Raw genomic sequence first — 27,259 nt, forward strand, 5'->3', positions numbered from 1 at the left:
TAAATTGGAAAATCATTTTATTTTTATAAAGACAAGAAAGACGCTTCATACATACTTCACAAGTGCAATGAAATGTTTCAACAGTGTCCAAACAGTAATATACATAAATAATGTTTATATGAATAAATATAACACCATGCATGTAACTTATTACTATGAGGACAAAGAAGAAAAAAGGCCTTCTGAACTCACAAAACTTCTTTCAAACCAAAATCAATAAACAACAAACACTCGTTACATTGAGCTTCGTGACGCGCAATCCTGTAGAATCAGCAGGATGTATAACTCCTCGGCACAAGTATACGAGGTCATTAAAATCATGTAGAGAATGCAGCAAACTCTAAGCAACACTGGGACAAACAGAAGATATAACCTCTGGGCCTGACATGCATGACATGCATTCTGTAATGGCGATAAATGTATATTAAATACAAAATACTTTGCCCAACCGCGATGTGTTACTGTTTACAGTGACACCAGACATGTAGATAAAAGCAACAATGCTGACATCTTGGGATGTTACCAGTCAACCAAAGCACATGGAACGTTCGTTGCAACGATCTTCTCGTCTACAGCTGAGTCGACAGGCACAGCCTTCTCTTTTGATGACAAGAGTTGCATGACACCAGAACGCTTCAAAACATTCTGGCCTTTTTTGAAAAATGTCAGCAGATCTGCACGATCATGCTGCTGTTCCTGTCTGCTTCTCTGGTATTACGGTAAAACAATAACTGCGTTGCATACACGTCAGGACAAATCCCTCAAAAGTCCACCGGCCTAACTAATTTGAGGGTGGTAAAACACTATGCAGCTCACTGGCCCAACAAGTTTGCAATTACAGCGGCTTTCCATTTAAATCTTTGTCAGTGGGTAAAGCAAAGGTTTGCGTGGGCTCATCTCAATTAGATTGAAATGCTTTCAATTGCACTACAGCGAATGCTGGTGATATGCACCGTTGTGCTCGGTGCGTGGTACGCAGGCAGTGCCGGTGCCCTCAATGTTACGTCGGCTCAAAGACGCCAGTCATTCAGACAAGGTGACCCGAGCCTCGAAGAAATGAGCAATATGTGTTTGGAATGCTTCGGGAAGAACGCATGTCACCTTCATTCAGTTCATCAACAGCCAGCATTGAAAATGCAATGAAGGATACCCGTTTGTAAACACCGGCAGCTTTTTCTTTCCCTCCATAACATTGTCTTTTAAAAACTCAACGGGGATGCGCATGTGAGGAAAAAAAAGGGAAAAAAAACAAAACGCAGACATACAAAAGCTCAGACATGATCTTGTCGTAAAGTTATAACAAGTTCTCTAGTTGATACTAGGCCTTTCGAAACAAGCATTCCTTTTTCTTTCTTTCCTGCGGCAACAATTGTCGAAATGCCTGCAACAGTGCAAAAAGTGCGCGTAAAACTAGAAAAAAAAAAAGAAAAGCAAAGAAAATGTGGCTGTGGACAACTCAGCCATGTAGTAGTAAAATTGCCTTTTTTCTAAAATATCGGCACTTTCATGAAGTGCCCAAACACCTGAAGGACCTCGCCTTGCACAGTGTTGACGACTTTCATGTACGTGTCTTGCCAAAGCTGGGCCCCATTTTTCTGGACGGTCCTGAAAAGTGCAAGTAACACGAAAGTGAAGTTGGGACGCCCGTTGAAGGAGGAAACAAGCTAGTCTCAACAGAGACCATCGCACAGCTTGCATTTGTCCATCACACTGTTCTCTTTGTAAAAAGCACACCTTGCAGTCCACATACACAAGCACCCAAGAAACTCGACAGGTGGACGGCCAATGCGGTAGCCCAATTGGTAAAGCACTGCATATGTAATGTGAAAGATGTAGGTACGGCTCCTAACTGTGGCAGGTTATATGTTCGCTCGCTTTCATTTCCTTTGACCTTATTATTTCTACATTTCAATAAAGCGGGACAACTCATTTCCTTATGCATTCGCAGGCTTCATTGTTCTGTTACTTCGTATGGTGGGGACTAACAAAAACAATCGCGCCTTCCAGAGCCCTTTTTTATTCTTCTACAGGACACAAAAAGGACCTCAAGCACACACTGCCGCCATTCTTCTCCTTGCTTTTTGTTTTGAGAGTTCAAAAGTGTGCCGGCCTATCACGTCCCCCTCTGATGCTCAGTAGTACTAGGCAGACTTAGTCTGGAATGCTTTTTTTCCGTGCTTTTAACTGGGTTTTAACTGAAGCGCACTTGTTCGGGGGGGGATATCTGTCAACAACTCGGTGCATTTCTTCTCCCGACATGCTTGTGCAATTGTGGTGGTTTCTTGCAATGTGTATATTTTTTTCATTGTGAAATGTGTAGGTGCGGGAAGGTTTAGGTGATGCTAAAGCCCGCCTGGCACTCTCACGTGACATGATAACACACACTCTGGTTACCTTCAGGCATCCTGTTTCCTGGGGACACTGGGGACATTTGAAGTGATAAATTGAGAATTCCCTCAACTGCTGTTAACAGTGCTCTTGCGTATGTTTGAGCATGCAATCATCACTTCAAGACGTGCAACTTCTTTCTATTGTCCACTGTGGAGTGGTATACACTACAGACTTTCCTGACGGGTGCAGAAGGCAACGAAAAGGTGTCGTACATGGCTCAGGACTTAAAGCAGCCGACACAGTAACCTAAAAAGATTAAGGGAGAAAAAGGACATTGTTACTGCGATTACAGTGTCGAGTACATTTTATCCTTTTGGCTCTTGTCTCTCCTGAAACCTCATTTTTTATAAGCACATATAGCAAAGTTGTCTCCAAATTGCTCACCTGTGAAAGAACTTGAGTAGAACATCTAGCATTTCCAGGTTTCTCTCATGGACAATGCTGCACAGGACATTTGTCCACGCTATCACATCCGAATTGAGAGCAGCATCTACGAAGAGAAAAGCGTAATTAAACAAAGAGGCTTGCAGGACACTGTTGTCTATATGTTTTTCCAGTGCTCAGCAAACTGCTTACTATGCTTACTTTCATTTGTGACAATCTAAAACGGGTCAACAATAATGTGATGATTACCCAGAGCAGTCCCCAAGTTCTGAAAGTGCTCTGGTCACATTTGCAGCCATGGAAAGTTATGTACAGCAGCAAGCAAAGGCTTGAAGACTATGGCATCAGCGAAAAATACAAATTTCTTTAGCACAGCTTTGCAATGGGTATTGCTGCAATAGACTCCATTTGTTGAACACATGCATGCAGGCTATACTGATTTTAGCCGGCATGCCCAGGCTGTGAAGAAAATTTTTTTTCGTGCCACCACTGATCTTCAAACTTGTTGCTCAACACTGTACGAGCTGTAGTGGGCCAGAATGAGACACACATGGGAAACGGCTAAATGCATTTTGATTGAAACTGCCTCTGAAAGGAATTGTGACAGCAAGTTTGCCTTTCTTGCACATGGTGGCAGTGGCGTAGCTAAGTTGTCTGGCACCCGGGGCCCATTGGTCTTCTGTCCCAACATCAGAGCGTCACAACAGGAAATGAGATAAATGAGATGCGGCTTTATGGCTATCATGTTCAAACAATGATGCAGTCGTCGCAGTGGGTGGACAAAGGGTCTCTTCGTCAAAATAAAGCATGGTTGAGTCCGTCAAAGGTCAAGGTGATGTTGGTTGCGTTTTTTGACTGCACAGGCATGGTCCATCGGGAATTTGTACCACATGATCAGATGGTAAACAAGGAAGTCTATCAGGGAATTCTAGAGAATTTGAGGGATGCTGTATGCAGCAAGACGCCTGAATTATGGGAAAACCCGAGTTGGTTGTTGCATCATGGCAACGAGGCGGCTCATGTGTTGCTCCTTGTCCTCTGCTATCTAGCAAAAGATCACAATACCGTTGCGCTCCATCCACCATATTTTCCGGACCTTACCCCAGCAGACTTTTTTCTGTTTCCCAAACATGTTGAAAGGACAAACATTGTCGTTTCCAAAGCATAGAGGAGATTAAGGACAACGCGTCAAGAGACATGCGTGCGATTCCAGAAAGTGCATTTCAGGAGGCTTTCCAAAAATGGAAGAAACAATGGGAACAGTGTGTTGCCAGTAGAGGGGACTACATTGAAGGGGACAGCGCTTAAAATGGTGTACAATAAGCAATAAAGATGTTATAGCAAAAGTTTGTTTCTTTTAATACACCTCATGCTTACTAAATGCCAGAAGTGCGATGAAGCCTCTGGCACTAAAGCTTCCTACTTCATAAAGCCTCTGTGTTTGCTGCTGTATAGTATTGTGGTGCCACCTAGCATGCACTTAGTGAATCATGGCTCTCACGACAAAGTTCTGTTGCACACATTTGCAATTTGGCATTTCTTAGAGGGAGGGGGGTGGGTGTGATTAGACAGGACATACACGTACCGCCGACGAGATGTTGCAGACCAGTGCAAACACCGAGTATAACCTGCTATCACAACTACACGTTTGCATGACTAGGCATCTTGGAGGCACACACGGAGTCACGAAGCTGTGTAAACAAAAGCAACTTGCTATTGCAAGGAAAAATACTAGTCATAACATCTCTTAGGAATAAATCATTTGGAATGTGATATGCTCTTTGCTATGTGGCCAACTCGTAAACATTCTGTGACCCCAAAGCTTGGCTCTACGAAAAAAAAAAAAAAAAAATCCAAAATGAGGTGAAATGGCAAGCATGGAAAAGAAAAAAAAAAAAAAAACGTACCCTATTTCACTTTTCCCTATTCGCGCCTTATTCCAGCCCTTTCACACACAGCCACTTCTCACACGTCACCAGGGGGGAAAAAATGCAAAAGTGTCCAAAAGCGCCAATTCATTTAATACAAATGTGTAACAAACGCATTAAAACACACTGTTTAAGCAAGCTGCTAGTGTGGTAGACATTACCAGTTGACAGTCTTTCAAATTGTCTCCTGAATACTGTGGCTCTTGGTTTTGGTCATTTCTCCCTCTACAGCCGTTGCACAGGTGTTGTGTAGAAGAGCTGAAACTATCAATGTTGAATCTTCTGGCATGCACCAATCATTCGGCGCAATTTTGTAGTGACTAACCACAAAGGGCAGAAACTGTGAGTGCAATAGCCGTTAGCTGTTGCTTTCACTGGGTTGATCCCTGCTTTGCTTAGAACTGCAACTCACCTCTGCAGATGCCACGAATGAGCGTGAAAGATGCATGCAGCTCCTTCGGGAATTGTGTTTTATGAGCACTAGTTCGTGTGACCTCCACAACAAGCTTGTAATCTTGTGAAACAGCTTCGACAGCTTTTTTCCATGTCATTATGTGATCCTCCGATTCATGATCTCGAAGCTTGCATTGTTTCTGTTCCCCTTTCACCGACAATGACATCTCCCCAAACTACATCAAAGTCCATCCCAGAAATGGCGCAGAAACATACCGTTGGTTGTGTTAATCCATTGCTGCAGCAAAGCTTTGACTTGCTCCATCTTCTTTTCAGAGTCAATAACAGACTCAAACGTTTCTACAGCTGTCTGTACAGGTTTGGTCTAAAACGACAAAGAGGAAAGAGGTTAGACACATGCTGAGGTTCCTTTCTTGTGAAAACAAGCAAATTGGCAATAATATTTCATTCCATGCTCTTGTTAATTACAATTTGGTTTTCAACCCTTCCATGGGCGAAGGGAATCATACTTTCTACCTGCTAAACGTGTGTGGCAGGGCAATGGGAAGCAATGCTTCGGCATCTCATAAAAACTTTGAAGACAAAAAAGAATTTTGCAGAAACCATTGACTATTACCAGCGCAAGTGAATAGCTAAAACGTTCTAGAAAGCTGTCTGGTTTTGTTAAAAGAACAATGCACTGGAAAGCTTGTATTTTTTATAGTGAGGATATTTAGGTAGCATTTTGCAGATTAATTGTGTAATTCTGTAGAGAACTGAGCCATTAACCAAAACATCTGCAGGAGTAGTATACTTTGCCATACATCCAGTCGACTTCTGTTAATTTGACCCTGACGGGACCTACGGAATTGATTGACTTATTCAGCTGGTCAAATTAAACGATGCAGGAAAAAACGCCGAAACGCACTGCTGATTCACTTGCAGTATCTGCCCAATTGTAACCCGACTCAAGTGCTCACCCACTTTCTATGCATCTAAAGTAGAAAACTAATACAGGAATGAGATTAAAGCTCCTAAACAAAGCAAAAAAATTTAACATGCACCCAATTATTTAGCACAAAAATGTGCTAGGGTCTAATATGCGTTTCACAATGGCAGCTGGTTTTCTAAAGTCAGTTTTGCCACAATGAATTCATGTTATGCGGTAAAGTATACGAACGCTGCAAAGCAGTTTGGGTTTCATATCCAACTGCACCACGCAGACAAATTTGCCGCAATTTTCTCGAAAAAAAATAGAAGAAAAAAAAGAAAGCCATGCATTAAAACTGGGCAAACGCTGTAATCGGACACTGTGAGTTGCGATTATTGTTAGAAAGTTTTCGTGAGGCAGACTGAAAATAGGTGTTTTCGATGGGAGATGATGTATGTTCAACGCAGACACTGTCCCCTAAGCTCTGCCTAGACAGCCGCGTGTGCGCAGACTGTTCCAATCTGAATTATCCATCCAAAGCCAATTTTAGGATCGAAATAACGAAAGTTTGGGCCCATAGATATTCATGGGGGACAGCTGGGCCCTTCAATTGGGATCAAATTAACCAAAAAGCCGAATTAACCAGAGCCAAATTATTGAAAGTTGATTGTACAAACCAATTTGCCATATGTGTGCGGTCTCCAGCAGTACAAGCGCTGGCGTGGAAGGCAACCTGTAAACCTTCAGACGCCCCAAACCTCTTGTGTGATAGCATGTGAGTCTCAAAGAGTTAAAATAGCTGGCAAACAATGCACGCCGAAACTTGGTTGCACAAGAGCATGGTGCCTTTGCATTGGCACCTCTGTATTGGTGGTGATGGTCTGACCACCACAGACCACGCAACACCAAAATATGCAGAAGAGTCAAAGGAAGCTATAATTTTTAAAAATGAATTTAATGAAGTAAAATAAATGAAAAGTGACCAAAGTGAAGTGAATGAAAAATGAGGCTGCTGCAAAAATGGGTCTACAGAGTTTTCCACGCTTTGACCGGATCTTGGTAAGGCTGTCTTGTTGATAATTTTGTGCGAGTAGGAGCTGCGTAAAAGATTTGAAACAATTATTTTCTTAGAAAAAAAAAAAACGTGAAGTGTCATTCACTTGGACTTTGTTGCAGGTCTGTTATGTTGTGGACACATACATGTGCCCGTACTGCAGCATGAAAGCAGCCAAGAAGCACACACAGTACATGTATCACGGCTGCGCTGCACCACTTTGCGCAGACATCTTCTTGAGTCAGTGTTGTAGGAAGTTTACAAAACCTTTTTTTCTTCCTTACTTTCAGAGTTATGGGAAGGCATCCCAAGTGTCCTGTAGTTTCGTGTCGAAAATCCCTCTTTTTTTTTTTAGTTGTGCACTCTACTGGGCAGTAGGAAAAATACTTCCCTTCAGAGTACACCCTCAAACATTTTACACAAGCATTCAGAAAACAAACAAATCATATTCCAGCTCCATAAGTGCGACACTGTAAAACAATGCATTCTAAAGAATCAGCATCTTTTGGTAATGAGAATGGTAGAGTGTTCCATTCCCCTATATTAAGGGGGAAAACAGAGAAAATTTGAAAATGTTGGTTCTTGCTTGGCAAGGAATTAAATATTCAGGGTAATCACATCTGTCTAGCTTTGTAGCTAATGGACGGACATATGGAGCAGGTTGCAATGAGGATTTGTTAGTTTTGAGGATAAGGCAGATGATATCAGGCAGATGGAGTGTCTACTTACCATGTACTCCTTGAGAGAGTGGCATGCCAGGAGACGTGCTTTCTGCGGGCTGATGCTACCTTTTGGTGGCCGACCTCTTCTCCTACCCGTGGGTTGTGCTTTCGTCTTCGTTGATGCCGCTGATGATGGGGCCCCGCGATGGCTGTGGTTTGAACTTTTGGTGCTGCTGACACCACTAGTGCTAGCTGCTGTCTCTCTGCAAGATGAAAAGAAAATATCAATTTAAAATTCTGGGGCTTTACGTGCCAAGAACTGTGATCTGATCGTGGGGCATGCTGTAGTGGGAGGCTCCGAATTGATCCTGACTGCCTGGGGTGTGCACCCAATGCACGGTCCACCAAGAACGTTTTTGCATTCCACCCCTAGTAGGATACGGCCACTGTGGCCGGGATTGAACCCGCGTCCTTGAGTTCAGCAGCGCAACATTATAGCCACTGGGCTACTGTGACGGCTACAACAAAAAGAGCACTCACATGCAAGCCATAACGATTTTACGAAATGTCACTACCACTTCTAATAAATGCTGCCATTAGTTTGCTAAAAGGCTAAACATTGTTCTTGTGCACATTATACATAGGCCAAGTCAAGACAAAAATTGCTTAGCTAAATGTCAGAACACTTGTCACAGTTGGTGTGACTGCGATAGCTTGTGCTAATGGTTGTGCGGGCAGAGGCACCCAAGACTGAAACTGGAATTCAATAGCGCCACATTGGATTAACGACCTTACATTGCTAAAACTGAAATTCTGTTATCAATGCTTAGTGAAACAGTGCATTAGAAAAGCATAATCACCAAGTTAATTTGATTTAAATCAAGGTGCTGTGCAATATTCAACACTATGGCTTCACATGCAGTCAAGAGTGGGAAATTCACTGCCTTTGAGTTTACGGTAGTCATTCCTGAAGCTACTAAGGCAGACTAAGTCAAAGGTAAAGAGTCGTTAGAAATTTACTGTCATGTTAAAGTAAACCTAGTCTAAGCAAAATTAACAAAAGTTTCCGATATCTTCATCTTCCATTTAGCAAGGTTCGTCTTAAACGGAGTCTATTGTACTTATCGTTATACAAATGTAGAGGACAGCTATGGGAATACCACTTCTATGGCTCTACAACAGCACAGGACAACACAGCAAAAGTAGCCCATCACTCACTTTGAGCGCAAAGGATTTCGCCGACTTTCTCTGTACATGGTCAACACTTCATCCTTTATGTCTGGAGGTAGGCTGTCCAACACAGCTGGGTCAATCTGTAAAGGATACTTCAGTTCAAATCCGGGCCTGACCTACAACTGCCCACAGAAGTTTAAGAGGATAGAAGTGGAGAAAAGTGTTGCAGAACCCCGTTAAAGGGAGGGAAGACGGGCCTTAGGAGGCTGAAAGTAATGAGAAATCCACTTTTCGAAACTGGCATTTTCGAAATCGGCAGCTCCTTTTGCACAGATATGTAAAGTTTCTGGCTTCATGGATTACTATTTCTGCTGAAAGATGGACTTGTAATGTGCCCATAAGGTGGTGATGATGATTTGAGATTTTAATGGCGCAGCAGCCGTGCAGACTATAATGCAGCAAGCACATAAGCATATAAAGTGAATTTGAGTCAAAATTTACACTAAATCAGTGCTTTTGCCACGACACGAGTTCGTCGGACACATGCTACTGTGGTCATCTCGGTCTCATTTGAAAGAATGGCATCTCATCTTCATTATGCTTGCTCTGTGCATGTGATGGCAGTGTGCCGTCGTCTTCTTCATGGTGTTGGCTTGCACACATGCATGTGCCATTTTATTTTGTGTGGTCACCGGAGTGTGCAGCTATGGCCTGATCAGTGAAGAAGTTCTGCACTATGTGTAAATTTGGAAGACAGGTGAAGCAGTAGCTGGTCGAGAACTTCAGTGAACGCCCCTGGTGCCCCACGACTCGGAACATCTACTGGACTTGCTGGACCTGCCACGATAGGCCTAAAGCCAGAGCAGTGAACTTGTCGGCTGCCAACAACATTGCAGATGCCACGACACACAAACCTTGCTGCCACATCAGCGAGAACAGAACTGGAAAAAGACAGAAGAGAGACTACAGCAGACGTCTGTTCCAGCAACGAAATGAAAATGAAACTTTCTTGCCGAATGTGCTGGCACAGCAGAACTATCACTTGATGCAACAATGTTCACCAGTTGAGAGTTTGGAGCTGCATTCATTGCATATTCTAATATCTGCCTATCTAATGATATTAGCTTTCTGCTGAGCATTTCTTTTTTTCTTATTGTCTCCAAAAACAATGTAGCAGCAGCTTTACCTATCTCCTGAACTACTTGACCTACAAAAAACGTAATTGCATGTTTGAAATCAGCATGAAAAACTTACTAATTGTGTGTATTTTAACTATGTATGGCCGTAAAATACAGAAAATATCTCAACAACCCATGTGCCCCCTTAAGGTTAAAGGGCATGTTTGAGACTTGCTCTCCGTCGAACTGTCCCCCACTATCTATAATTGCTTTGAAAAGGTTCATTTTTTCATGTCTATATGTGAGCATGGCTTGTCAAGACCATAGAAACTGAGCCCCTTCATTTTGCAGCGAAGAGCTGTTGACACTGCATTTGGTGTGAATTCCGTCCTTCACACTGGCTGTCTGTGAAAGAGTATTGTCCTCTCTACTTGCCTCCACACCCTCACCTTGCATTAGAGCACTTGTATGTTCTGGAAATCGACAGTGCCAGGTAACAGTACTTCTAACAGTTTATTGTTAATGACGTTACAGTTTCAGATTCACTCACGATTGCTTCCGCTTTTAACACCTGTTTTCATTCCGTGTTCACACTGGATAACTCTTCATTTCCACCTTTTATCTGTGACTCATACCCTCCTATTGAAGACATCATCGTCTCTAGGTCAGGTGTTCTGAACATGATCCTCCATTTAGATGCTAAAAAGAGCTGCGGCCCAGATGACATACCCAATTCCTTCCTTGTTCGCTACTCACTTTGAACAAGCAGATACCTCGCCATTATCTTCCGTAAATCATCATCCATCGCCACTGTTTCCCAATTCTGGAAGCTTGCTAAGGTAATTCCGATGTACAAATCCGGTAACGCTCAACTTCTGCAGAACTACAGACCCATTCCTTAACTTCCTATTCATGCAAGTTACTCGAACATATAATTTTTAAACACATCATGGAATTTCTTGAAAGCCACAATATCCTAGCCAATCACCAGCACTGTTTCCGTAACGGATATAGCACTACTGCCCAACTAATTGAATTCACGCATGACGTTTGTCAGTCATTAGATTTAGGTGGACAGATTGACGGCATTTTTGTTGACTTATCCAAAGCTTTCGACACCGTCCCAGACCCAAAACTCCTCTACAAGCTTAACTCCATTCTAAATAACCTGTCTCTAGTTGGTTGGATACATAGCTTCCTAACCCAGCGTTCTCAGTCTGTGCACTTTAACAGCTCTATTTCCTCTCCTGTCAGTGCTTCATCCGGCGTCCCACAAGGTTCCGTTTTAGGCCCGCTTCTTTTCTTATTATATATTAATGACTTGCCACATTGCATGTCCGTTAATATTCAACTTTACGCTGATGATGTCATCCTCTATCATAATATTAACACACCAATGGATCATGATTTACTTAATGACTCCTTTGCAAAATTTTGTAGCTGGTGCAAGGAATGGCAAATGAACATTAATTTCTCTAAAACTGTTTCCATGTCCTTTTCCAGATGCCTATTTCCATCACTTTTCACGTACACTTTCCATGGTCAGGATTCAAAAAGAGTAACCGAATTTAAATACCTCGGTCTTCATTTCTCTCATAACATGTCATGGTCGAAACACATTGATATCATATGTAATAAAGCTTTTAGATGTCTCGGTTACCTCCATCGTTCATTGCGTAAGGCTCCAAAGGATACCAAATTGCTGATGTATAAAACACTTCTCAGCCCCATTCTTGATTATTCTTGAGTGCGCTTCATTTTTCACAACTATAGCCGAGATTTTTTCCCTTCTCCTCATTATACAGCTACAGGTATTACAGTTTTTTCATCTCGCCGCCGCTTAGAATGCATAAAATTTTTACACACGCTGGTTCATTCTGAGTGCCTTGTTACACAAAATAAATATTTAAACTTTAGTACACCTTCTATCACTAGGAGTTCTCATAATCTTAACCTCATCCCTTTCCTTTGCCGAACGGAGATGTTCAAGCACAGCTTCTTTCCCCTGGCCATTGAACTCTGGAAATTCACTACCTGGAAGTATCCGCTCTTTACCTATGCAAGAATTTTTGAAAACCATTGCATTTACTTGATATTCACATTTTTTCGTGCCTGCATTTTTTTTTTTGCTTTCTTTTTTCTCTTCACTCCCTCACTGCCCACTCCTGCAATAGCATCACCGAGGCTGCAGTATGTGTAAATAAATAAAATAGACAAATAAAATCACCAGATAGCACCACCTTCCTCTGTCACAGTAAGGTTACTTTACATATACAAAGATAGAGGTTTTAATTAAGAGAAAGCACATAAAGCAGAGATAGGCAAAGTGTTATACTGCAACAGATATTGTAAAAATAGCAGGCTTGCTGACTATCAAAGGGTATGCCATTAGAAAGCATCGTCAGTAGTGGTAGCAGAATAGCGGCAACAAAGAATTGAGTTGCTGTCCCACATCGAATTGTGCTGCAATTCCACGAAGCTTCAAAGACGTCACCAACACAGCGTTGCAAGTTCCCCCGAGTTTCTTTTGGCACAGTGGAAGATCTTGGGAACGCAGAACCACGAATAAATAACCACATGCGTGCAATAGTTTGATAGCTTTGACTCATCGCTGAAACTGTAGCATAAGAGTTGTTCACTGTCTATGATGCGTGGCTACTGAAAAGTCGTGCAGATCTGCCCATAATGTGTTTTTTTTTTACTTGTTTCTTGTTCACAATGTGGCCTTGTGATGCAGAAGAGACATCGTGCAAGCCTGCTCACCTCCGAGAACGCCGGAAGACTGACGGCCTTGGGTAGTGACTCCGCCGTGCCATTGGTCGTTCCTGCCTGTCCGGAGCTCGGCCCCGCTGCTTCGTGGTTTTCGGGTGGCCTACTAGTTGTGAGGAAGTCCAGCATGGTCTTCACACCGCCTCCTTGCCCTGATGGTAGCGGCTCCAGTCTTCCAACTTGAATGCCCACCTGTAAAACAAATTTAGTGCTATGGCTTTTACAATGTCTTTATTTCTAATACATTGTAACTAATCAAGCACCTAAACTATTGAAGAAATTCAATTGAAGACCTTGTGCCCTATCTCACAAGTGGGGTTCTGCACGCAGCCAGGTTGCAAAGCGATTTGCAATGCAACGCAACAGCCAAGCATTCCACGTGGCATGGGCCCAACATTATGGGTGCGATGCTCGCACGTGTAATGAGAATACGTGGGATCATTCCCCACCTGAGGCAAGTAGTTTTTTCATCCACTTTCATGGCCATTAATTTATCATTTCTTTAATTCAATTAGCAAGTACAAGTAATTACCTCTATGTTGTCCTTGGTGTCTTTATTTGTTGGCTTCTGATGATATGATTAATAAAATATTGGGCCCCTTGGTTACCCCCCTTTCCTCTCGGTCATTACACGAGGCAGGCTTACCGCTACTTAGTAAAGCCTCGAACTGCACTTAGACTGCTATGCACAATGATGCAACCACTGGAAGCCAACTACGAACACTTTAATTGTCTTCCTTGTTGCTCTCCCAAAGCTGTTGTCCTCTATGTCGTTTACGCTGTTTGAGATTCCCGCCACCTGGAAGCTCTTAAGGAACACTTTTTGAAAATATTAAGAAAACATTGCTGATCCGTCATAGAGGCTGCTGTGAACATGCAAGCCAAGTATTATGGTACTGCATGCAGCATGGAATTTGCAATTTAGTGTCAGAAAAAAAAAAAAAAAGAAAAAATCGCTCGCTCTTGCTTACATAATGCTGTTATGCAGTGTCATCAAAAGCAGCTGGCCCACCAAAACTATTGGCTGATTTCGTGATTGCGAGACCACTGTTGAGTAATACATAAATTGCTAATTTTGAGTTAAATAAAAGAGAAATATGTATGTCTGTGACCTTTAAAAAAATATATATATTTCATTCACTCATTGCAATGCGCGTAGCTGCATCAGCTGCATGTGGCCTCTGATATGGCAGCGCCATGCTGTGTAGCGCAGACCACCATGGCTGCCACGGGGCACCGCAACAAACCTTTTGTTGCCGCGACACAATAACGTTTGGCTGGGGCGTTGCCCTCTTGGCTTCTCTACTGTGTAGCTTCCAGCGTGCTAGCGGAGACAAAAAGCGAGAGAAAGTCGACTATTGGTGCAGTAACTTCACTTAGAGTCATAACCCCGTGTTGCAGATCAAGAACTGTTGCACTGCGAGACGTGCAGAGTGAGACCACTATGGTAGCACTACCTGTGTACCTTATACAGTGTTGCCTGCCATATGTAAAACATAGTACAGTGCCATCCAGAAGTGGCTAGTGGAAATTAACCAGCACATGGGTATGCGTGTGAATTACATGGGTATGCATCTGAATGTTAGAGCAACATTCTTGTTTTTTTTTTTTTCAAGATTTTTACACTGCAAAGTGGGGTGCAGGCCTTACATGAGTAAATATGACAATACAAGTCGTCGAACCTCAATATAACAAGCATGGATATAGCGAATAACTGTACATAAAGAAGTAAATTTCAAATGTGTCTTGCCGATGTTAGCATGCAACGAATACATGTTTATGATGAGGTTCGACTGTACCTTTCCGGCTGCATCTCCTGAGTTATTCACTTCAAGCACAAACCAACTCTTCTAAATACACCAAAGAGGTTAGTTTATTTTAAAGGTGCTTATGCAACTGTCCACACACGTAGCCATGTGAGCGAAGCTGAGAGTCTCTGTTTGCCCCATGAACTGCTTGTAAACTGCGGTGCAAGACTTCCTCACCCCTCGGATATCAGAGGCCACAAGGTGCATCTGCATGGCCAGGCTGTAGCACTCCTTGGAGATGATGGCCTTGCTAGCTGTCGCTGACAACAGATGGGAAGACTTAGCCAGATTGTCACATAAACCGTGACCCATGTACTTGGCCGGGTTCAAGGGGGCATCCTTCTGACGAACCTGAGTGCAGGAATGTGCCTCATTACAATAGAGGCAGGGCAGGCCATGAAATCAAGCATTTGACACACTTGCTGGCATGTATTTATCGCTGGGACAAATGTGTGGTGTGATAAATGGAAAGCAACACACAAACATGGAATGCGCTAGGCTGCGGCAATGGCCCAAACACATGAAGTTTGACATTGATGAACGATGGCATTGTCCTGGGCTAGTTGCTGTTGCTTTGTAAAAATATGCATAAGGCACAGAAAGCAGAAGAAAAGAAAAACCAGAGAAACAACACATTGGACAATGGACTTCATCCTCCATGTGGTGTCGTTTTCGCTTTTTAAAAATTTTTCACTCAATTCATTTTCTGACTGCACACTGATGCCTAGACAAATGTAGTTTGAGATAAATGTAGTTTACTTATACATTTGTTGTCTTAGACAACAAAGTAGTAGTCGGCACTGCTTGCATTAGTTTAAGCATATACTAGAGAGTTCACAATGTATAATTATAATGATAGGCTTATCTCACTAATGAAGTAACGATAACACTCTCGCATGTTCCAGCGTACCTAGTGCATCTTGCAGGAGATTGATAACATGATAACAGTGATAGCTTGGTGAAAGTGATCGCCAGTTGAAAGCAAAACAATGCATGCATGGCAATATGTACACAAGCTCACCTTGACTTTCAGTGTGATGGTGCGCCCTTGAACGCCGGCCTCCATTAGTCTCCTCTCAACTTCAGTAGACAGCTGGCCAATGAACTTTATCATGTCAGTAGGCTGAAAGAGAAAACATCTTTCTATTGCCATGTTGTTCTCATTGCTGGTACTACATACAAACAAACAAAAAAATTCACTGTGATGCAGGTTCACTTTTGTTTTGTTTGAAAAGAAAATCCCCCGTACTTTATTGAACTTAACAATAAAACATTATGAACAGGTGGGGCTTTTAACACGAGGAAGTTGAAAAAGCAACGATGAACTGCATAATACGTGCTGCAGATGAAAGTTGTACTAGTAGCATCCCAACTGTTATCTACAGGCATGAAAATGTGCACAAACTGCAAAGTACAGTATCTTTCTCTGTAAACAAACAACATGATAATGTGTAGCATAGCAAATAATTTTTCAAGATTTTCATTAATAATAAAGAAAGAAACTGTGCAGTTGAGGTAGACTGACCGTTTTAGCAATGCATTAATGATTATTCAGGACAGCTGATATTAGGAAGTGCAGGGTAATGAGTGATGAGTTTATCAGTTAGGCAAACTAATTTAGCATTCAATTAACAAAGCACAAGTTCAAAAGGATGTTGGGGGGATGTTGTCAGACAACTAATTTAATTGTGCAAGAATGCAGATGTTCCAGCACTTGAGTATGGTACCATGGAAGCTGCTGCATGCACCATTTTGTCCCTGACACCGAAACGTGTCAGGCCCAGCTGTCACTTATCTCGTGCCAAAGATTATTATCGGCTTTGCAGATTCTGGGGTATCATGTGCCGAGACCACCGTCTGATTATGAGGCAAGCTGCAGGGGGGGACTCCGCATTGATTTTGACCACCTGAGAATCTTTAACGTGCCCCCAATGCAGGGGACACGGGGTTTTTGCATTTTGCCGCCACGGAAATGCGACCGCAGCGGCCGAGATTTGATCCTGTGACCTCACGCTTAGTAGTGCAACACCATAGCCGCTAAGCCACCACGGCTGGTGATCAGCTTTGCAATGCGCTTGACTAATTATTTACTATCCTTGCCAGGTGCCACACGTGGTGGTTAATCTGTACGTGTTTCTGAACCAGCCACTGAACAAGTATTACACCTGCATTTGATAAAGGACCATATAGCGCTTCTGGTGCCAACATTCGATAGCAGCCGCTAGCACGCATCACAAGCAGCTGTCCTTTGTCCAGCCTGTATTGCAGCAAATTTGAACACTGAGCATGTGCATTACACATTACATTACATTACGTTACATTACATAAAAGCAAACAATAATCACACTTTCTAAATGACTAATTTCTAGTAATTTTTATACAGCACAGACAACTTATAACGTAAGTCACTGGAGTTGCGAATTCCCCACACTATAAGCTACCACTCTATAACCAAAACAACTCTTTTTTTTTCGAAGGCTGTACAAGTGCAAAACATGCAGACCAAGCAGCTGTGTGTGTCTGGGAATCGAAGCGTACGACTGGGTGTGCCCTCACTTTCACCGGCGAGGTGGTTCCTCCACTTTTCAAGTGCCGTACAGTCAACGCAAAACATTTCATTGACTGTGCACCAAACTGCAACTCTGGCCGTCGACTCTCAATTATATGGCGCTGGTTAGGTCTAGCTGGTGGGGTTGTCGGGTGGCATGCCGTCACGGGAAGCTCGGCCTTAGTATATGTTTGCACCCGCAGATGAATACATGGAGATCTGGTGCAAGGTTACGCTCACAGGCTCAACTGACGGCACCATGCGTGAAGTGGGGATTGTAGGCGCTCAGCCGGCAACCAGCGCAACCACGTACAGCAAAAACATATATGCGCACATGCTGGTAGGAACGGCGAAAGCTCGCGTGTGGATGTTCCGAACTGATGAATTTGCAAAGACACAATTGAAACTGGCAGCATTGTGGAGTCAAGGTTGCATGCGTGATATCTGCACTTTGCGACGATGCACATCGTGAAGGGCAAACGCAGAACACACTCGTGGCCTCGACCAATTTTTTCTGCAGTACTGGGGTTGCAAAAACAACAAATTGATTTTACCACCGAAATTTGTTTTTTTGGCCTGCCCAATAACTCGGATATTTTTGTGACCCTGTCGGTGTCCAGAAAAAAATCAGTCGACGAATGTATTTACTTTCCGCACACAAACTGAAAAGCTGAAGAGCGAGAATGTGCATACGTTCGGTGACGACTTAATGTCACTGACAAGCGGCCATAGCAAAAGGCGTTTCTGTTGCCTAGGCAACTACCGCAAACCCACTGAGCCAGCACACTGCTGTGTTTTTTGTTTTTTTTTTGTCCTCTGTTCCTTGTTTGCTCGCTGACTCTGCGTCGCCTTCATCGCTCTCTCCTAAACCAGTGCACCTCATTGCGAAGCGCACTCACTGCCTTGCTTGCTGCGGGATTTTCCGGCAACTGCATTATAACCACTATTTCGTCTCACGTGGCTGCACTATAAGTAGTGTGCATATTTACCGAGTTCTAAGGGAAGGTAAACAGGAGTACTAGTCTCAGCTGTACCACCAATCATCACTGCCATTAATTACGGGTGGCACTTTACTTTTCAATTAGTGCTGAACTTCGTAAATTGCACTCAGTGAATAAAACTACAATTGCTCATAGCCACCAGATGAGGTGTCACCCATGGCACCTCGAAGTGGTGCAACGTGTTCTTCGCATGGTGAGCACTCCTTGCGAGAAATTTGGCAGATTTTGTACCCTGTGTTGACGTGCACAGTCACCAGCAAGTGGGTCAAGAATATGCAGAAATGCCTCACCTCTTTGAAGCGAATGCCATAGTTGACCTCTGCTGACACAGACTTCCGCATTTTGTCGAATTGCAGACCCCGATTGTCGATGCCCCTGGCGTAGTTGTACAGGAGAGATGACGTTTTGACGCCAAACTTGGCCTTGAGCGTTTCCAGTGGCAGCGCTTGGAGCTGCTTGCATGTTTCCACACCCATCTCCGACAGCTGAGCCTGTAGCCTGTAGCCGACGCCTGCAACCAAACCAGCACCCACATCGGATTTCCAGACGGATAAAGTTGGAAAGTGACCAATCTTTATCAATGTGCCAAACAGAAAACTATGCTCATCAATCTTTCGAACCTCTAAATACAAAAGCAAGGTGAATCATTGATCACTATACAGGGACCAAAAGTATCAACGAGTGAACCTATGGGTGAAAGTGAGCCTCGTAGATAGAGGGCAAACCTCCTCACAATAATTAATGTGAATTGGCATGATAAACTTATTTGTTGAATGAAATGAATGAAAGTGTGATGCCTACAATCGTGAGGCAACGACTTGCCTAATGAGGAGGTGACATTTCTCTAAAAGCAACTCTGACATTTAACTCCTGACCAGAAACCAAATCATTTCTCACCGACATACAGGATCACTTCACTGTAGAAACAATTAGTACTCCAGTCAAACGAGGCACCTCCAATTGTGACTGAGCTCGATCAGAACTCATCCCAATTGAAAGTGCTCCAAGTGACCGGGCTAAGACAAGCAGAAACAGCACGGGAGCTTTCAAAAGTGCATTAGTTTCACAACGTGTTTTATTAAAACTTACACTTTGCTCTTTACAAATAATTTTTGGAACTGTGCATTACTTCAATCCACACGCTAAGTTTGCTCCTTTGTTAACGCTAACAGCTACGACTCTTTCACCCCTTAGTTCTTATTTCACTGTAATAGAAAATTTAGTCAACCTGTGCCTAAAACTATGTGTTTATGCAATTTATAAAAAAAGTTGCTACACTGAAAGAAAAAATGGTTGGCAAGACGACATAAGGAGAAGATGGTATTTCACTGCACATTATGTTGTGTTTTCTTTTTGTTATTGTGCTCATCCTGCGCCACAAACATCTAAGATTTAATTACACATTTATTCAAGTTCAATCAATTCAAACTTACATAGAGATGCAAAATTAGTTTAAACAACACAGCTTTTTAATTAGAAAATTCCTTTGAAATTTATTGGCTGCGGCCCTTTTCTATAGGAAACATCTCGTGTTCATGGTTGATATGTGGTCATGTTCAAAAGCAGTGGCAGCAACAATCTTGCAATACTAATGGATGTTATGTTAAACCTGCATTGCCTTCGCCTCACGCAGGAAGAGTTGTCTAATGCGACAATTTGCGATTTTTAATATTAACTGCGGTTCTTGGAAGCTGTGCCATGTCACTGTCTCTATCAATGCTCTCACTCTAACGTGTCGTACTCCAGGCACCATCTTGCACACATTCACATTTTAATCATTATATACTGTAATGTTGCAGTGACGGTGAAGAATGCAGTAGCAAAAACTGCGTATCACAAAATGCACTCGTTATTAGACAAACCTGTGCCCTGAAAAAAACAGGCTATACCTAAAGCAGAACGATAGTGGTGAGCACAGTCGTTGATCGTCTGAATATGATCTGCGGGTCAAGCACATTTGCTTTTATACATGAGTCGCTGAATGTTGCAGCGTAATCGCTGGTGCCCGCATGTCTTCCAGAAATTACAATACAATTCTCGTCGTGCATACATTCCGATCACACAAAGTTCGGCAAGAACATACACAACAGATAGAATCAATGACAGCATTCCAGCTACTTCCAAAGGCGCATCTTGTGCTGACTGACAACATTAAGTTAGCGGGAGCAGTACAGTCCCCTGAAAAAAGGATAAGTAAGTCCACGTGTCAATATGTCACTGCAGCAAGAAGTGTAGCGTGAAGAAGATGAAGATGCAAAAAGATAGAAATGAAGTATCGTCCAGTAAACTAATAAAGGGAATATGCACTGTCTTCTGCCTTGGATTATCAGCAATAAAAGGGTACTTAACACATTAGGTAAAAATGTATGTTCGGCGGAGCATATCAGTCACATTTTTCTAATAGAGCTTAGGAAATGTTCCAGTTATTTTGCTTTTTTTACTGGTTAGGTGTTCCCTTTAACACCTAACCTGCGGGCTGAGGACCATATTGCACAACATAATGCTAACACAACCTTCCTATAACCTAAGTATTGCATTTCTTGATTTAATAGTTCACCAACAAGCCGACATAGAAATACTGGTCAGGATAGCTAGGTGTTATATTCTGTCAACATCACCTGGACTTGGGGACAACCTGAGAATTCAGTACGAGCTACACCCACTAAAACGCTCTGCATCTCTACCCTCTGTGCCTTCGTGCTCCAAAACAATTCCTAAGAGATGCCAATATTGAAAAGAGTTTATCTCCATCGTGACATCACAGAAGTGACTAAACGTAATTTGCTGGCACATCTACACAGTACTACTCTCAGTTGGACCACAAGCTCACCACAATACCGGCTGTAGGGTCCTTAAGGCGGCCGACTTCAATAGACTACTGGCACACCGCCTTTTAGAGTGCCTCCTTACCCGGAAGGTCCTTAACGTTGACGTTTTCAAAGAATGTTAGAAGACTGCTGCTGTCCACAAAATGATGACCATTTGGCTTGGCAAACCGATTGGCGACCCTTGCTGCCAGCATGTTGGGCCCTTGAAAAAATACATTGAAATTAAGGAAGAAATTGAAGATGAAAACAAGGACAATGGCAGTGATAGAGGGGGTTCAAGAACGTAGTGGCCATGATGTGCTTCCGCCTCCTGCAATCACTTTCGGTGCTTTCAGCGTGCAAAAGCATGGCCTTTGAGATTAGCTTCCGTTACTGCGAAGAAGCCGTCGCTGGGGGTGCTTTTTAGATACCGAATATTATGTCCACACCTGCCAAAGTGACATTCAATGGTATATCAATGATAAGCTTTAGAAGCACCTCCTGGGGTACCTGCTTGAAGCAAGCCAGCACCCTTTATATTAATTTATCCTATCTGTTAAGTCATGTGGCACTAACTGGCTGTAGCAGCAAACCTGAAAACATTAAAGGAAATTTCTGGGTCAACAAACTTACTACAATTGGCATTGTTTTCATGCTGCATTGGTAGAATGGGTAGCACAATAATATGACATCAAAGACTCTTTACAGTAAGACATTGCACTAGAGATTATTTGTGATCAATACACAGAGCTGATTTGCACAAAAGGTAAGCCCGCAAGTGCTCCAGTTGGCTTGAGTCAGCAACAGCACAGTCAGCAATCCCTGTACCAACACTGCTGCACTAAGTCTACAGAGAGATTGCCTGGATGCCTCAAAATATGACAGAATTGTCAACATCTGTTAATTTGGCTTTAACATTTCAAAAGGCATCCATGTATTCTTAGACATCTTTTTTTTTGCAAACATTTAATAATTCAAGGTAGTTTAGCACATGTCACCTGGGGCCGATTTACCGCAGGTCAACACTACTGTGAATGCAGAGACAAAATTTTGTGCAAGTCATTCAGAAAGTTCACGTACCTAAACCCACTGATGCAGTGCAGAGGGTCTTCTCATTAATCTTTTTTCTCAAAAATTCCGCAAATTCGTTTGGTGAGCAGCTGGCCTGCTGCAGGACATTAGTGACATCGGCAAACATCTCGTCACAGCTAATGGCTTCAATGTCCAGTGTGAAACTGCACGGAAAAGATGTTCATCACGTGAAGCAGCTTTTGGAAACAGGAAAAGACAGAAAGCTGGGGCTGCTACTCTAGCCAGTTACATATTCTGAACAGGAGGCAAGTGAAGAATCCTTGAAATGTTTTTCAGGTTGTCATATGAATAAACAATGAATTCATGAATGAAAGTGGTGCATCCAAGATGGGGGACACAAAGAAGAAAGACTACGCACCACTACATATGTGAAAAAGAATAAAGAGCATGATTAGACTACAGTGCATGCAAATGTCATGAAGCCTGTCATGTTGGTTCAGTGGATATGGCGTTTTTTGGCTGGTGTGCATGAGGTTGCGGGTTTAACTTCCCAGCACCACAGCCGAATTATAATGGAGGCAGAACGTAAAAAATGCTTGTGTACTTAGATTTATGTGCACACAAAGGACCCAAGGTGGTCAAAATTCATCTGGAGCCCCGCGTTACGGTGTCCCTCATAACCCGCTGCATAGTTTTGGGAGTTCAAACCCCAAAACTTGATTTGATTTGAAATGTCATGGAGGCAGGCAGAACAATAAATTAAATTAAATAACAGAGGGGGCAGAGATAAATATCAACACATAAATGTAACGAGAGTCCATCTACAGTTAGACATGTTGGTGTTTAATGGTTTGTAAATTCCCGTCAACACCATGAAATTAAGTGATGCAAAGCAACTAAAAATGGCTACAAAAGACGAATGTGTTGATGGAATGTAGCCCTACCTTTAGTAGGTCAGAATTAGAACAGTGTTGCCAGCCTTAATACACAAATTAAACACTTTAGATGTTCAGTATAAGGACCGTCACGGTTTTGACTGCACCTGGAGTTGTCTGAATGTTTGAAGCTGTTTAAAATACAACCACAAGTGCAGTGGTTGCTGTCCGCAAATGGAAAAAACAAAATGGCTCCAAAACTTTTAAGATTTGCTGCAGAAATAAGTGTTCATTCTTTACCCTAAAACATGATCACTAGTGATTACTTAACAGACCTTGCTGGCTCAGACTTGGTACAGCACAAATACTGGCATTCTATGCTACAAACTTTAAATTGAGCCTGTACGCATCAAGCTGCAAGAGGGAATGCACTTAACTATACATGTATTTGCACTGCAAAATTTCTCAAAACAAAAGTTCTCCATTCACACGTACATATTATTAATTCATCTAGTCTTTGTGCAGTAATGTTTGCAGTTCAAATGTACTTGTATGGTTACGACATGCCAACTAGCTTCTAGAGCTCAACTACTCAAAATAGCCTTACAGAGGCATATATTGGCAAAAACTCGAGCGGGCTGTATCTGAAAGGAACAGCTCTCATGCTTACCTTGCTACGACGTCGTACAAGAGCCTGGAAACTTCGTCGTAGCTTTCAAATTCATATGGTATGGCCACTAGGCCTGGGCACAACTTTCTTGCCTGTCCCAAATACATACGGCTTTTAACACCGGCCTTTCGTGCTTCATAGCTACAGCTTGCTACTTCTGAACAAGACACCAGATCACTACGCTCGGTTTGGGAGTTCAGTGTAGCACAGCTCATGGAAGCGAGAGATGTTTTTCCATGGCACACAGCTACTGGTTTTCCTAGTAAGAGGAAGAAAACAAAGAAAGGAAGTTGGCTTCATGCAAACCACATGACAGATATAACTGCAACTACAATGCACAAGGACGAACACACATGTATAGAGGCACCGATACTTGCTCACCAATATTTTCGCAGGGTATGTGCTCACTCACACTTATGTGAACTCGTGCTTATCAGCACTCACATTCCCATTCATGCCCACTCATACTCACCAATACTCACTTGCATTCGTAGTCACTTGCATTCACAATTACTGGCACCCACTAACACTCGTACTTGTGTCTGCTCCCATTCACTTGCACTCAATCACATGCATACTCGCGTCCACTCACACTTGCCAACAGTCACTCACATTTATAATCACATCCACTCAAAATAACCATCACTGACTTTGACTTGTACTACCCTCCATTTGGGCCTTGAGGGTGCTAGTAAATGAAATGAAAAGCGACACTCACTCCTGTCTGTACTCACATCTACTCAAACCCTTTGTTACTTACTAACGCTTCATCTTCCATCTGTGACCTCATTGTGGAGTTAGTATAAGTGAGTGCACTCATGAGTGAGTACGCCGACCTATGGCAAGATAGATTCGAAAAAACAATGCTCAGATTACCATTTTACAACCTTTGAAAAATTCAATGAAACAGCCACGAAGAAAGTCATGAATGAACACGCACAAAATGCATGAGCTATTCCAATCACAATTTTTCCGCGCTTGATTGTGTAGCTTACTTAATTTTCCATGCCATAGTAGTTGGCAGTGAAATAAATGTATGGTCTTCAGCAATGCACATAAACTCTAGCAGTGAAATTTGAGCATTCACTTCTTGTGAATAGCTGTTGTGAAGCAGTTCAGCTACTCTTGCTGTACGCTTGGAGTTTTCAGGTGGCATGAGCGATTCACATGGAGACATGATAAAAGTTTGAATGATGACTAGCCAGTGTGCTGTAACAAGCCTCGGCGCAGGTCCCGAACAGTGGAGAGCCCCGTAGCAAGTAAAATATGCAGAACCGTAACTCAAAATGTCAGCCTCATCCAGAGCTACACATGGCACAAGTTACAAGGTCAGTTTTCAGTTATGCATGAAAGCCTGTCAAATAAAAAGCGTTAGGAATACTTTGGCAAGCCATAGACTCCAATTAAAACATCCTACTTTCACAAATATATAAATCTAGACTGCAGTGGGCTTGCTTTGCCATGACTGCACGAGCTATAAACTGCGTACTCATGTGAATCAAACGCCTCAATCTACAAGCTTCACCCTCTCCCACACGTCTAAAGGATCACTCATGCAATGCACAAACCCAAGAGAGCTATAACGCTCAAACTGTGGTCAGAGAAGCCTGATGTTTCATCAGCAATCCGCATATTACGACTTATTCTGCAAGCAGAACAGAATGCTGCACATGGCAGCATTCTTTCGTTTGTGTACTGGTGCTGCATTGTCAACACTACGTCTTACCCGACAACAGTAATTTAAGGATGTATAAAATAGTACAAGAGTTTTAAGTGCCGAGCAACATCTTTTAACAAGGAAATATTTGCCTATGTAAGATATCCTGGATGCAGTAGGTATGCTTGGAGTCTAAGAGGAGATATCAATGCAAACAAATAGTTTTTTGCTTTCACGGTTGCAGGACACAGAACATGCAGGCTTACCTTTTAAGTGTGGCCTTGTACGGAGGCCAACAGAAACAAAAAAACAGTCCATGTCAATATGCATGATCACCTTATCTTCACCCACAGGCACTTGCTCTCTCGAGCTTTTTGAAGCCAAATAGCATTTCAATTCTTCAATGCCATCAAATGCACCACTGCTAACAGCTCTCTTCTGAGCGACGTAGTCTCTAAGCTTAATGCTTGCCGTCGATATGTGATGCAGTCGTGACCTTCCATAAAACTGTTCGAGGAATCCGGGATCTCCTGCTTTGCGTGGTTCAATGCTGTCCTTCTTTGATTCTTGGTGTACACTGTTCTCGGCATGACATTCTGTGTGCTCATCTTCGTCATGACTGTTTTCGGAGGAAAGCCAGCTGTCTTGGTCATTGTTTTGACTTGTGGAATTTTGTGGGCTGGCAGCCGAGGTTGATGGCTTCTCACACCTGACCACACTTAGCTTCTGCTGGCCATTCTTCAAATCAGGAGTGTAAAGAAGGTAGTCTTGAACAGGCAGTAGCTTCCCAGCATGAACACTAATTGGGTGAATCGGAAAAGGAAGGCAGTTAAAAAGACTGTCTGAAACAACAAACACACACAGGATCAATGGCACTTCGTAAACACTCATGTTACTAACCTATCGGAGATCCAATTGGGCTTGACGACATAATCCCTCAGGTCTATTAGTTTCGCCGGTGGGAGGTTTGTTGCAATCATGTAGCAATTAGGTTTGCGCTTGTAATAATGCTGGTACGTGCCGCCATGTAGCATCATTATCCGCCTGATTTCTTCTGCAGTAGGATCTGCAATGCAACATTTTTATTGGGGTGCGCAAGCCAACAAGAAACCTGCAGCGTTAGTTGAGAAAGTTAATTGCACCACAGCAACTACGTTGCCCTCACGACTGTTGATCAATGGGCGCTTTTCACGCCTAATTGTTTACTTAAGCAAGCGTAAGTAGATATCATACGGTGCAGGGCACTTATCGCTCGCTAGTTATGTAGGAAGCGTGCTCCGATCACTAAAATTTATAATTTTGCACACGCACGGGCCACGTCATCCAATCAGTGTCGAGGTTGCCGAATTTGAGAATGCATGCACAACGGTGAAACAGCAAAAGCGCGTGCAATGCGTCACATCGATACTGTTTACAATACAAAGAGTACTGACCCAGTGCAACATCGCTATCTGTGATGCGATCTATGACGCAGGTAACGGTGTTGCAACTGTGCAAAGCCAACCTATTTCATTCACGGTATGGACCAAAACTTGCAGTTACGGAACACCTACTTGTGTAGCCGTTGACGAACACACTGATTCCTTTGAATATAGGTGATGACTGATCCTCCCGACTGGAGTCGATTTCGTTTTGAGCACTGTTGAGAAACTGGTTCTCCAGCTTCTGTATTTTCGCGTTCATGTAGCCTCCCTGCAAAAAAGATCGGCACCAAATGCTGGTCGCACATCTGAAGATTTCGAGGTCGCAGCAGTTTACGGGGGTCATAAAAAGAATGCTCTAATTACAGCAGCGTGCAACAAGTAAACAAGTATGCTTCTTACAAATTCCTCGAACCCCGTGGGGCCGAAGCGCTTTCGCCTTGACCGCTTGCCCATAGCTGCCATCACCGGGGGTCATTCATTGATGCGGATTGGTCATTCCTTGCGTTTCGCGCTACGAATGTGCACTGTAGTCGGTGCGTAAGGGCGTCTGCATCTTGGCAATGCTTCAATAACTCACTATATGCGCGCAGATTGCCCCGCATGCCTTTCCGCATCCCTCCAATCCGTTCATTGG

The 27,259-nt window shown here is 42.9% G+C and overlaps 1 protein-coding gene across 1 annotated transcript; it reads right to left on the reverse strand.

Annotated features, from left to right (window-relative positions):
* Positions 1–27,259, reverse strand: Rev1 (Rev1 DNA directed polymerase). Its single transcript, XM_075684930.1, has 16 exons — positions 27,025–27,259; positions 26,755–26,893; positions 26,102–26,267; positions 25,468–26,000; positions 23,545–23,803; positions 22,048–22,202; positions 21,071–21,190; positions 18,451–18,671; positions 15,633–15,734; positions 14,789–14,962; positions 12,798–12,995; positions 8,962–9,056; positions 7,811–8,006; positions 5,373–5,481; positions 2,776–2,881; positions 1–1,605 (listed from the first exon to the last, which is right to left on the reverse strand). Exons 1-16 carry the CDS (start codon positions 27,085–27,087, stop codon positions 1,488–1,490), a joined length of 2,754 nt encoding a protein of 917 aa, XP_075541045.1. The 5' UTR covers positions 27,088–27,259; the 3' UTR covers positions 1–1,487.

This window comes from Dermacentor variabilis, chromosome 3 (assembly GCF_050947875.1).
Source record: "Dermacentor variabilis isolate Ectoservices chromosome 3, ASM5094787v1, whole genome shotgun sequence".
NCBI classification, from domain to species: Eukaryota; Metazoa; Arthropoda; class Arachnida; order Ixodida; family Ixodidae; genus Dermacentor; species Dermacentor variabilis.